Raw genomic sequence first — 13063 nt, forward strand, 5'->3', positions numbered from 1 at the left:
ATAACACTTGGCCTTCTCACTCTCTCTCTCTCTCTCTCTCTCTGCGTTTCTCCATTTCATCTCCTCTCTTCCTATTCTCACCTAACATGAACCCTAACTGTAACATTAACCATAACCCTAGACCCTAACCGTAACATCACCAGTAGATTACTGTTTAAAGACCTGAGAGACCTGACTGGAACATATCTAACCATAATTTTGCTGAAGTACAGAGGAGCAAGGCAATGAAGACATTTAAAAACCATCACCAAAATCTTAAAATCTATTCTAAAACTGACAGGTAACCAGTGTAGTGAGTGGAGTGCAGGTGTAATATGATCTCCCTTTCGCCTGCGGGTCAGAACCCTTGCAGCCGCGTTCTGAACTCACTGTAGGTGCGAAATAGAGCTCTTTGGAAGAGTAGATAGAACAGTGTTACAATAATCTAGCCTTGATGTGATAAATGCATAGACAAATTTTTCAGCAGGAGAGAGCACATCTCAGACCTTAGCGATGTTTCAAAGGTGAAAATAAGCTGTCTTGCATGTAGTCATGATATGTGATTTGAAGCTGAGCTCATTATCAAAAGTGACGCCCAAGTTCTTAACACATTGTTTGGCATTCCGAATAATTTGATTTAAATAAGTCTGGACATAATTCCATTGTGAATCACTACCAAGAACAAGAACCTCTGTATTCTCTTTATTTAATTGCAGAAAATTGTCAGACATCCATGTCTGTATATAACCTATACAGTCAAACAGTGAGCTAATTGATTTTTGGGCTTTAGGTTCTAGAGGAATGTAAAGTTGAGTGTCATCTGCATATTGATGATAACTAATACCATGTTTGTTAATGATATGTGGTAACAGAAGCATATATAGGCTGAACAGTAAAGGTCCAAGAATTAATCCTTGGGGGATGCCACAAGTTATATTTTGATGTGTGGATGAAGACTAAGCCACTAAGACCTACCCAGCTCTGTAGTCGATCAAGAAGTATTTGATTATCAACGGTGTCAAAAGCGGCACCTAAATCTAGCAGAAAGACTAAGTTTTGCATGCATCTTTATTCAATCTCAGGTCATTTACTACCTTAACTAGTGCTCAGTGCTGTGGAGAGCTCTGAAACCAGACTAAAAAGTGTCATTTATTTGGTTTACTTTAACGTAACCATTCAACTGGACTGACACAACGATTTTGCTAAGAAATGGGAAGGTTAGATATAGGTCGATAATTATTGAGAAATGTGGGATCAAGATTTCTGTTCTTTAGTAGTGATTTATCCACTTCAGTTTTAAGAATATTAGGGAATTCTCCCAGTTGCAGAGACTGAACTTCATTAGATAATGTACTCAGAACCTGCTTGAAAAAGCATGTTGGTAAAGGGTCCAGTTCACATGTAGAGGATTTTAGTGATGAAATCACATCAAATAGAATTACCATGTCAACTTCTTGGAAATAAAGACATATTGATAGGTGATAGCTTACTAGAGCTTGTTGCTATGTTCTGCCTTATACTAGTAATCTTCTCCCTAAAATATTGCAAACTCGTCGCATTGTTCAACTGAAACAGATTCTGGGAAGACACCGGAGGTGGGGTTTACTAGCCAGTCTATACTTCTGAACAGGGCAGCAGAGTTATTTTCAGATAAATCGATTAAGGTAGAGAAGTAGTTTTTCTGTGCTGATTTCACTTCACTGTTGTAATCTTGCAATGTTATTTTATGAATATCAAAATGTACTTCCAATTTTGACCTTCGCCAATGTCTCTCAGCCTGCCTACAATCTTGCCTAAATTTACAATAGATGTAGTGTTTCTTCAGGGCATCTTAATTCTACCAGAGATCATTTAAGATACCTTTGGTGCCACAACATCAATACAGTTCCTAACTCTGTGTGTCAATGTTTCATCTAACTCATTCCCATCTTCTAAAAGAGGAGGAAGGGACTGTATCATGTCTGTGAAGGCCACAGCACTGCCAACACTGAGATAACACTTGGTTATTGAGTGTTCTAACAGATAATGACATATTGACAAATACACCAAAATGATCATAGATTGAAACATCTGTAATTTCGGTATTATTAACCTCTATGCATTTAGAAATCATCAAATCTAAAGTGTGGCTGTGCTTATGAGTTGGACCTGGTACATGTATGAGATCAAAAGAGTTAAGCATCCTCATGAATTCTCAAGTGATTGGATTTGTGGATATATCCATGTGAATATTAAAATCCCCAGTAATTAAAACAATCAAAATCAATAAAAATCCTAGAAAGCATTTCTGCAAAATCTTCAAGAAAGTCTGTATGTAGTCTGGGAGGATGATAGAATCAATGGAACTGGAGAAGTACTGTTGAGCCAGATATTCAAACGTAGATTGTTCCCCTAATGAGATCTGCTTACAGCGGAATGCTTTATGGTAGAAACATGCAACACCACCACCTCTCTTATTTACTCTAGAGACATTAAAATAGTTAAAGTTGGGAGGTGAAGCTTCATTTAGCACTATTGCTCCATTGCTATCAAGCCAAGAAAGTCCAGACAATAATCTTCAATTAATTTAGCTATTATAAAAGACTTGTTTGTGAGTGAGCGGACATTTAGTAAGGAGACTTTGAAGACTTGATGTGGTTGATCAACATAGCTTACATTACTTGTGCATTTCACTGGGATCAAATTTTGTTTGTTACAATGTCTTTTACTACTAAATTTTCTTCCGATTACATTTTTATTTTGATTCTGAGAGCCATGCCATGTAACACTGACTGGGAGCATAGATTCCAGTGTATCAGACTTGAGAATTCACTGAGTGTGCAGGAGAAGTAGGTGAGTTCCTACAAGACTGCAGACTGTAGTGTTGCAGAACCTAATCAATCTCCTGGAGTTTACCTCTGAGACTGTGGACAGATTATCTGACAGGAGATGGTGAGCTCCTGTGACTGACATTACTGCTGGCGGTTGGGTTCAAGTTCCGCATGTGAGTGATGTCCTAGCCTTGTTAGGGTGTAGCTGATCTCAGACTCAGAATCTCAGACATTTGTTTGTAAACATCACTAGATCTGACATGCACAATCAGTCTTTCCATAGTTGGATGATCATGCAATATGCGGAGCCGTCATGATCTGGTGGTTAGGGAACCGGTCTTGTGACCGGAGGATCGTGAGTTCGATTCCCAAACCTGAGGCCATGACTGAGGTGCCCATGAGCAAGGCACCTAACCCAACTGCTCCCCGGGTGCCGGGCTAGGGCTGCCCACAGCTCTGGGCACGTGTGCACCACAGCCCCCTAGTAATCACTAGTGTGTAGGCACAAATGGGTAAATGAGGAGGACAAAATTTGATTGAGGTAAAAATCACAAATGACAAATATGGCACATTTGAATTGAACATAGTTAGCATCCCGATGACTAACCCTATTAGCATGCTTATTATTTAGCTCACGACTGGCATGGTTTGCAAGCTGGTGGTTGGGACACATGTGGCTGCACTGATGGCTATCACTCTTAGCATGCTGCTGGCTAGCACAGTTGGCAGCTTGGTAGTTGGTCCACGTGTGGCCAGAGTTATTTACATGCTGCTGTTTAGCAGCGAGACTGGAGTTGGTTCTCTGATGCAGATTGAGGTGTGCTTGATGTCTTTATTGTCCTGGAGAGGGAGGCAGTATGTTGTGGTGAGACTGCTTGATTTCTGCTACTCTAGTTGAGGCAAGAGCTTCATATCTGTTATCTAAAAGAATGTTCTGTTCAGGAGACGGCTGCTTGCCACCGCTGCTGTGCTGGTTTCTGCTGCGTTCTTTCCCCCGAACAAGAGTCCAGCCCTTATCACTATTGTTGTTAACTGGATTGGGAGTTGAGGCCAAGATGAGCTTAGGCATTGCCCCCAGTAATTCCTAGTGACAATGCAGAGAGACGCCATTCTTTGCCAGTTGCCGGGACGGTTTTATCAACCGGCAAGAATCGAGTCTAGAAATTCTTCATCCTCCATTATAGAGTGTAAGGTATGGATTCTTTCCTGAAGCTGTTCAACCCTCTGAGACAGTTTGATACACTCAGAGCAAGTAAATGACGTGGCAGCGTGAGCCATAATCGAAACAGTATCAAAAGCACGGGGCACACAAGGCTCAAATATCCAAATTAAAATTCTAAAATGTTAAATTGACACCCAAGAAGGTATGGCAGATATTTCACAGCCGGGAACAATACCAGCCACCAACAGAAGCAATAAACTGTGCCAAAAACAGCTCACTCGCAGTGACAAGGAACAATCAGACTGTCAGAATGTCAAAAGTGCTAAACGATCCTTTATAGATTAATTAATAAATAAAAGCTTACCTAGTAAAGTAATGAGTAATGAATACCTTTAACTTAAATAAATGAAATAACTGTACAGAACAAGCAAAGCTAGCAGAGAAGCATCTGAACAGCAAGAAAGCAGGAACAGTATTCAACCCTAGACCCTAACATTAACTCTAACCCTAATCCCCTCCTCCCGAAGTTCACTGGGGGTATGAGCAGGTGTTCTGACACCGTCTAGCAGACGTTCCAGCTGGACCACTTCAAACAGTCAGCTCTGAGAATCTGATCCCTGCCCCTGCTCCTCCACCCTCCCCTCCACCCCTCTCTCGCCACCCATTCCTCCACCCCTACTTCTCCACCCCTCTCCCTCCACCCCCCTCCCTCCAGCAAGTTCAGCGGAGGTGCTTTCTATGACTTGCAGGATGTTCTCAGGATTGGGTGTCAACTGATTTTGTTTTTCCGTACCGCAACAGACAGATAAAGTAACACCAACCTTTACTCTGGGCAGAGGAGACAGAAAGATGAGGGGAGAGGGGGAGAGAGAGAGGGAGAGAATGGGGAGAGGGAGAGAGAGAGAGAGAGAGCTGGAGGTCAGGGTGGAGAGAGATCATGGTTTCATGGGCAGACAGATGATGACATGAAGGCTGACCTGCTTGTGGGGCCTCTGCACAGGTTCAATTCCATAAGAAAAGTTGCCATCGGAGAACATACCCCTGCACATACACACACACACACACACACACACACACACACACACACACACACACAGCAAGGAGAGTCACTCACATCACCTTCAGAAAAGTTCAATCTTTGAATCGATGGTTGAGACCCCAGTGTACCCACGTTATCTCTGATCCCAGATCAGCCCTCTATGTACACAGGTTATCTTTGATAGACCAGCCTCTAAAACACATGGGTTGTCCATAATGTGTAGATTTGGGTAACTTTTACACTTCAGTAGAGATTCCAAGCACAGTGGATAAACCCCCATGATCAGCACCTGAATTGTTTCCTGTCTTAGCAGCCTGTTTGTAAAACATACTGTTGCTCAAAGTCTATTGAATAATAAATGTTAGGTGAATCATTCAGTTAATATGAAAAGATATGTGATGTGTGGAGTTTTGGACACTTTGAGAATTCAAGCTAGTTTATTTTGATTAAGTTCTGTTTAGTGCTGATAGTGGTGATAGTGTTGTAGTGCTAAAACAGTGATGGTGGTGTAGGTGTGGATGTAGCTCACCGCAGGCCATGACAGGTGGAGAGAGCAGCCCAGGAGTCCTTCAGCCCCCGCACCACACCATGGTAATAACACAGCTCTCCACCCTAAAACACCACTTCCCAGTTAACACAGCTCTCCACCCTAAAATACCACCTCCCAGTCAGAACCCACACAGACCCTGCCAGTAACACTCACATTAATACACTCAGAACCCACACAAACACTCCTCACATATCCACACTCAAATGCACACACACACACACACACACACACACACACACACACACACACACACACACACACACACACACACACGGTGCAAGTGTGTGATGTGAGGCAATGGCAGAGGAGTCAAGCCAGTACTGATAATGTGGTGACACAGGAAGTCACTCAATCCACTGAGCCAACACAAGCTCTCCCTACAGAGCGCTCAGCTATCATTGTCAGGGCAGGCCCCAGCACTGCCCCGCCTATGACCACCAGAGGGCGGTCAAGGTCTACATCCAACAGACGTGATCAGCGAAAATGAGAATCAGTTGATTCGCTCCCTACTTAGGGAGGTGTAATGATATTCAGTTAATGATGTAATTTAATTGTAACACTAGGGGTCACTAGTGAGATAACGTTAGTTGAGCAGAACATGTATAGAGAGTGATAAGAAAGCACGTTGAGCAAGCTAGTAATAAAACAAGACACGTTTACTAAAGTGTCTATCTTTATTGTATTAAGAACAAATACAATATCAATACATGGTACCAGGAGTGAATCGTAAAGAAAGCGACTTCGGTTTAAGACCTATGAACAGGGCTCTCAAGTCTCACGCATTGAGCGTGTGACACACGCATTTGACCGTCTTCACACGCTCACACGCCACACTTCCGATTTCACACGGCGAGAAAAAAAAAATCTAGTTTATTTACCTCCGATCCATATCTATGTTGCCCTCCACTGGCGATCGATCGCGATATACAAACCCCCACCACGCTCAACAACTTACGTTCGCCCCCCCCCCCCCCCCCCCCCCCCCCAACAATTAACGTTCGCCACCCCCCCCCCCCCCCCCCCCCCACCCCCGTCGACAACTCTCACACTCTGACATGAATCCAAAACTTGAGATCCCTGCCTATGAACCAGACGAAATGGATTCTCTGAAGCCTCCTGAAGCTCTTAAACTCACGGGTAATGTCGACGGCAACTGGCGCAATTTCAAGCAGCAGTTTCAACTCTATATCATGGCGGTCGGACTGGACACGAAGCCAGACGCGAGGAAAAATGCGGTTCTTCTTACTGTTGCAGGCCCACAAGCAATAGAGGTCTACAACACCTTTGTTTTCAGAGAGGATGAAGATAGAAATAAATTCGACGTGGTGCTCTCGAAATTTGATGATCATTGTTCTCCAAAAAAAATGAAACATATGAGAGGTACGTTTTTTGTTCTCGAGTACAAATGCAAGATGAGCCATTTGATATCTTCTTAACTGACCTCAAGCTGAAAGCTAAAACATGCAATTTTGACATATTGAAAGATTCCATGATTCGAGATCAAGTTGTTTTTGGCGTCCATGATAAAAAGCTACGTGAGCGTATGCTAAGAGAGACTGAGCTAACACTGGAGCATGCTATTAAAATGTGTCAAACAAGTGAGCTAGCTATGCAGCACGTGAAGACGTTTAGTGAACCTATTGCATGTGTTGGTATAAATGATGGTTCTTCTGTGAACATCATATCGGCAGAAAAACAAAAGCACTCATATTCTGGGTTCAAGAATGTTAAACAGAATAATGCCAAGTTCAACTGCAAACGCTGTAGTTCTCCTCATCTTCCTAGATGTTGCCCTGCTTATGGCAAACTGTGCTCTAAATGCAAAGGCAAAAACCATTTTGCAAAGCAATGCTTCTCACAAAAGAAAGAGGCAAAGAAAGTTCAACCAGTTGACATTGCTGAAGACACAGATTTAAGTGACACATTTTTTATCAACATGGTGGCCTGTGAAGAGTCACACATGGTCGAGCTTGCAGAAAACATCAAACAGAAGTGCGTAGCAGCTGAAGAACAGCAAACGCAGGACCATAAAGACAAGTGGATAGTGCCATTACATGTAAATGGAGCAGTCATCACATTCAGGTTGGACACTGGTGCAAAAGCAAATCTGATTAGCATGTCAGACATCAAGTTCATGAGAGAAAAGCCAACAATTCATAAAAGAACAGTGCTACTGAAAAGCTACAATGGACAAACTATTGACTGTTTAGGCATCTGTAAGCTTAAAGTAACCATCAAAGGTAAAGTACACCATGTTCTCTTCTCTGTGGTTCCAGAAGGTCTAGATTCACTGATGGGTGACAAAGCTTGTGAAAAACTAAACTTGGTGAAGCGAGTTTACCACATCAATGAAGACTGTCAACCCATCAGCAAAAGTCATATCTCGGGTGATGCTCTTGTGCGAGGTTTTGCAGATGTGTTCACTGGTTTTGGTACATTGCCACATACATACAGCATCCAGTTAAAAGAAAATGCACAACCGGTAGTGCACGCTGCAAGAAGAGTTCCCGCACCCCTGAGAGCAAAACTTAAGAAAGAACTAGACAGGATGACCATGCTTGGAGTAATCAAGAGAACAGAGGAACCTACAGACTGGGTAAACTCAATGGTGTGTGTAAAAAAAAAATGGTGATCTGAGAATATGCATTGATCCAAAAGACTTGAACGAAAACATAAAAAGAGAACATTATCAGATACCAAAACGTGAAGAAATCACCAGTGAGATGCAAAATATTTCACTAAGCTGGATGCATCTCAAGGCTTCTGGCAGTTAAAGCTGGATGAAAACAGTTCCAAGTACTGTACATTCAACACGCCCTTTGGAAGATTCAGATTTCTCAGACTTCCTTTTGGAATTGTTTCTGCATCAGAAATTTTCCACAGAGCTATGGAACATATAATAGAAGGCCTTGAAGGAGTTCGTGTTTACATTGATGACATTGTAGTATGGGGTTCATCTAGTCAAGAACACGATGACAATCTCACAAAAGGTCTGCAAAGAATAAGAAAAAATGGGCTGAAATTAAACAAGAGTAAGTGTCAATTTGTGGTTCAAGAAATCACGTTCCTTGGAGACAAGATATCTGCACGAGGCATACAGCCAGACAAAGAAAAAGTAGATGCAATACTACAAATGACAAGACCAACAGACAAAAAAGGCATACTGCGTGTCATGGGCATGATCAATTTCATGGGCAAGTTTATTCCCAACTTATCAGCCAAAACATCACATCTACGTAAACTTCTACAGAAGGCGAATGAGTTCACATGGACAAACAAACACGAGCATGAGTGGCAAGTAATCAAAACTGCACTGACTACAGCCCCGGTCTTAACCTTCTTTGACGTTACAAAGAACATCAAAGTGTCAACAGATGCATCAAAAGAATGTCTAGGAGCTGTACTGCTACAAGCAGAAGGCAAGGATTGAAAACCTATTACATATGCCTCAAGAACTATGACTGAATCTGAATGCAGATACGCTCAAATTGAAAAGGAATGCTTAGGTCTAGTGTTTGGGCTTGAAAAATTTCACAGCTATGTCTATGGGCTTCCCAAGTTCACTGTGGAAACTGATCATCGTCCGCTAATATCCATAATCAAAAAGAATCTCAACGACATGTCTCCAAGAATTCAACGTCTCATGATGAAACTACAAAGGTATGACTTTGAGTTGATCTACACACCTGGTAAGCACTTGGTGATAGCAGATGCTCTTTCAAGAACACCTGTAACGAGTTGTACAAGTCTCACTGCTGAAGATGTTGATATACATGTCAATATGATGTCTTCCTCACTTCCAGTGTCTGATACACAGTCTAAGCTCATTGCAAGAGAAACTTCCAAAGACCCTGAGTGGCAGGCTGTGATTACAAACATGCAAGATGGATGGGCTGCAAATTCTTCTTCACTATACTATAATGTCAGGGCTGATCTGAGCTATGCAAATGGTTTACTCAGGCATGAAAATCTGTCACCTTTCGGCGAAATTCGCCGTTTTGAAGTTGAAAAGGGTGACCTACGTGAATCGTGTAGATCCGATGAGTTTTTTTGTTGGGGGGGGGGGGGGGGGGGGGGGTCGGGAGATTATATGTATATATTTTAATTATCATATTGACTTAATAAGCAAACAGAGCACTTCCGAAATCGGCAATTTCAATGACACAGTGGCCAGCAGTTTCCGTCCAGAACCTTCATAGAGGCCAAATAGCGTTTCAATCATACGAACGTTCTTCATTCATGTTATTCATTTACTGCTAAGCGGGACGAGAAGCAGGACCTAGTGCTACACCGGGGACAAGGCAGAAGAGCGAACATTTACCACTACATTTACCAGATCGTACATTTACCACTACATTTACCAGATCGTACATTTACCACTACATTTACCAGATCGTATATTTAACACTACATTTACCAGTGGATTTAATTGGGTTATGGTTTCAATCGTTTTCATATTTTGCGGTAAAACAAAGTTACTGCCATTCGCTACAGCGTTGAACACAGTCAGAGCCACAAGCTCTTGTGATAAATAGGTAGATAGATAGACCTACTAAGTTCGCGTCAACCCCGTGTAGTTAACGGTGACATAAAATAAGAAACAAGATTTTTTTCTAGTGTGTCTGTAGTTGTAACTGGTGAATCCAGGGATGGGTGAGGATAACATTCGCACCAGGGCTGAAAAGGTTGAAGATGAAGTTGTAAACTCTTGTCGTTTGAGTCTACCCTGTGCTTTAGCCCATGTTAGAAAATAAAAACACTTTTTTAATGGTTTTTACTATATTTTACGGAGACCGTAAGGTGACATGTAAAAAAAAATAACGCGTGGCCACGACTTATTAACGTGTGGGAACGAGATACTAATGTCGCCTTTCACACGCGGCAACAAAGTTTATTTTTTCACAGCAAAGCAAGCAGATCCCAGGGATGTTCGCGAACTGACTGCCCAAGGAAGGTAAACCTGGCTTTATATAAAGTAATACTTAATTATCTTGTTCGCACGCATTAATTATCTCGTTCGCACGTGTCAGTAAGTCGTGGCCACGCGTTATTATATTTTTTACATGATGTCACTTTACGGGCTCCGTAATATTTGGCATCACCTGTCGCTGTACCCCCATACACCAGCAGCCACCCCCCCCCCCCCCCCCCCCGTCACCGTATCCCCATGACGTCACATGTCAACGCCCCCCCCCCCCCCCCCCCCCCACATGTCAACGTCCCGTCGCCGTATCCCCATGACGTCACATGCCCCGCCCCCCGGTCTTCTCACCTTTTTAACCCCTGACCCATTTTCATGCCTGTTTACTGCTGAAACAGAACAGAATTGTGATTCCACAAAGTCTACGACAGAATATGTTGCATAGAATTCATGAAAGTCATTTAGGAATGGAAAAATGCAAAAGACAATCAAGAGATACTGTTTACTGGCCAGGGATCAACAAAGACATAGATAGAATGATCAGTAAATGTGACACATGTCAATGACACAGATACAAGCAACCCAAACAACCAATGATAACCACTAGTCTACCTACAGCACCTTGGCAGAAGGTTGGAGCAGATCTTTTTCATTTCAAGGGTAAAGAATACTTGGTTGTAATTGACTACTATTCTAACTTCCCAGAGATGGCTTTACTTACAAGTACATCAGCAAACTGTCATCAAACAAATGAAGTCGATATTTGCAAGGCACGGCATTCCGACTGTTAGAACAGATAATGGTCCGTGTTTCAATTGCAAGGAATGGCAAAAATTCTCTTCTCAATATGACTTCCAACATGTGACGTCCAGCCCACTGTATGCTCAATCGAATGGAAAAGCAGAGAAAGGTGTGCAAATTCTCAAACAGCTTCTCAAGAAAGCAATTGATAGCAATTCAGATCCTTATCTCGCGCTGCTGAGCTACAGAGCTTCTCCCTTGGATTGTGGATTATCACCGGCTGAGCTATTAATGAACAGAAAACTTCGTACAACTTTACCGTTCATTGCAAAACAAAAGCAGCAATGTGTGGATTTGGAAGACAGACTCAAGCTGTTCAAAGCCAAGCAGAAATCAGCTTATGACAGAACAGCAAGATGTCTGCCATCTTGATCACCAAATGACACTGTCAGAGTGGAAGGAAATGACACCTGGGACAAGAAAGCTACTGTTCTACAGGAAGTTGCTCCAAGATCCTACACTGTGGTAACAGATAAAGGACAACTTCTTAGAAGAAATCGTCGCAGTCTCCTGAAAATTCCCAGAGTTGAACCTTCACAATGCAAGACTCAAGAGTTACAATCTTCCACCACGTTACGGAACATTCTTTACTCTAGCACTAATGCTGGTTTTTATGCTGATTCTGATTCACACAGTAACACTACAGACACACCAGCACTAAGAAAATCAACAAGAGTCATCAAGAAACCTGATAAGCTTGATCTGTAAGAAATTTGTTAATGTTGAATTGTTTACACAACACATATGGTTTGTTACTGTTCATGCACATCAGTATGTTGTTGAATGTCTTGGTTTTATCACTCAAAGAAGGGAGGATGTAATGATATTCAGTTAATGATGTAATTTAATTGTAACACTAGGGGTCACTAGTGAGATAACGTTAGTTGAGCAGAACATGTGTAGAGAGTGATAAGAAAGCACGTTGAGCAAGCTAGTAATAAAACAAGACAAGTTTACTAAAGTGTCTATCTTTATTGTATTAAGAACAAATACAATATCAATACAGGAGGCTGTTGACTTCTCATCTTCGCCGAGTTGTTTGTTCTTTTTCGAGCAGCTAGCTGGTAATGTTTCTCTTGGTATTCTCCCGTTGTCTTTAGCCTCTCTCTTTCTCGAGCTGTGTTTTTCAAGTGTTTACGCTTCTGCGCCCTTCTGGGTCCATCTCAAGTTTTTCCCCCGCTGTATTTTTTCTGATCTTTCTCTTATCGTTTTTGGGAAGTTTTTTTATTTTGCCTTCCAGTTTTGGGTAGCCGGTCCTTCCCCCGGCAGTTTTTGTTACCGTTTTGTTTATTTCCTTTTTTCATGTTGAGGTCATTCCGCGTTCTTTATTTTTGCGCGCTGTGTTTTTGGGTAGACTACTTGCCCCACGTTGCTTTCTCCGTTTTCTGTATTTTGCGCACTGTGTTTTGCAGGCTACTGTTTCTCGCGTTGAGTATATTGTGTCTTTGTTTTTGGTCTTTCTTCTGTTGTTTTTTCCTTCGTGCTGCCTTTCACGAAGACGTTTTCCTTTTTTCTTTTCCCGCGAGCGTTTTGGCGGAGGTTTCAGTTTTGTGGTTTTTTGTTTTGGAGTTTGGGTTTAGTTCAACCTCCGCGGTGTATGCGCGTTCGCGTACTGCCGCATTCAACGTGGTTGTACGCGCGCACGTGGTTCTCTGGGGATGTCTCCGAAGCAGCCGTCAGCCGTCAGCCCGAACCGCGAGGGGGACCGCCTGAGCGGCTGTATGTTCCCTCCGGCCAAAGGGAAGGGGTCATGCAGTGGGGGCACGCCTCGCTGTTCGCTGCCCATCCTGGGTCACGTCGG

General features: G+C 42.5%; 1 protein-coding gene across 3 annotated transcripts in view; it reads right to left on the reverse strand.

Annotated features, from left to right (window-relative positions):
* adam11 (ADAM metallopeptidase domain 11) overlaps positions 1-13063 on the reverse strand; it is a 51601-nt gene that overhangs the window by 26369 nt on the left and 12169 nt on the right. For all 3 annotated transcript variants that reach the window (XR_013130124.1, XM_077000892.1, XM_077000891.1), the window contains exons 5-6: positions 5520-5602; positions 4929-4992 (exon numbers count right to left, since the gene is read on the reverse strand). Coding sequence is in view for 2 of the 3 variants with exons in the window: in XM_077000892.1 (XP_076857007.1) it covers positions 4929-4992; positions 5520-5602 (147 nt within the window). In the remaining variant the exon portion in view is untranslated. The remainder of the gene's footprint in view (positions 1-4928; positions 4993-5519; positions 5603-13063) is intronic.

The sequence above is a fragment of the Brachyhypopomus gauderio genome, chromosome 3 (genome assembly GCF_052324685.1).
Source record: "Brachyhypopomus gauderio isolate BG-103 chromosome 3, BGAUD_0.2, whole genome shotgun sequence".
Taxonomy (NCBI): Eukaryota; Metazoa; Chordata; class Actinopteri; order Gymnotiformes; family Hypopomidae; genus Brachyhypopomus; species Brachyhypopomus gauderio.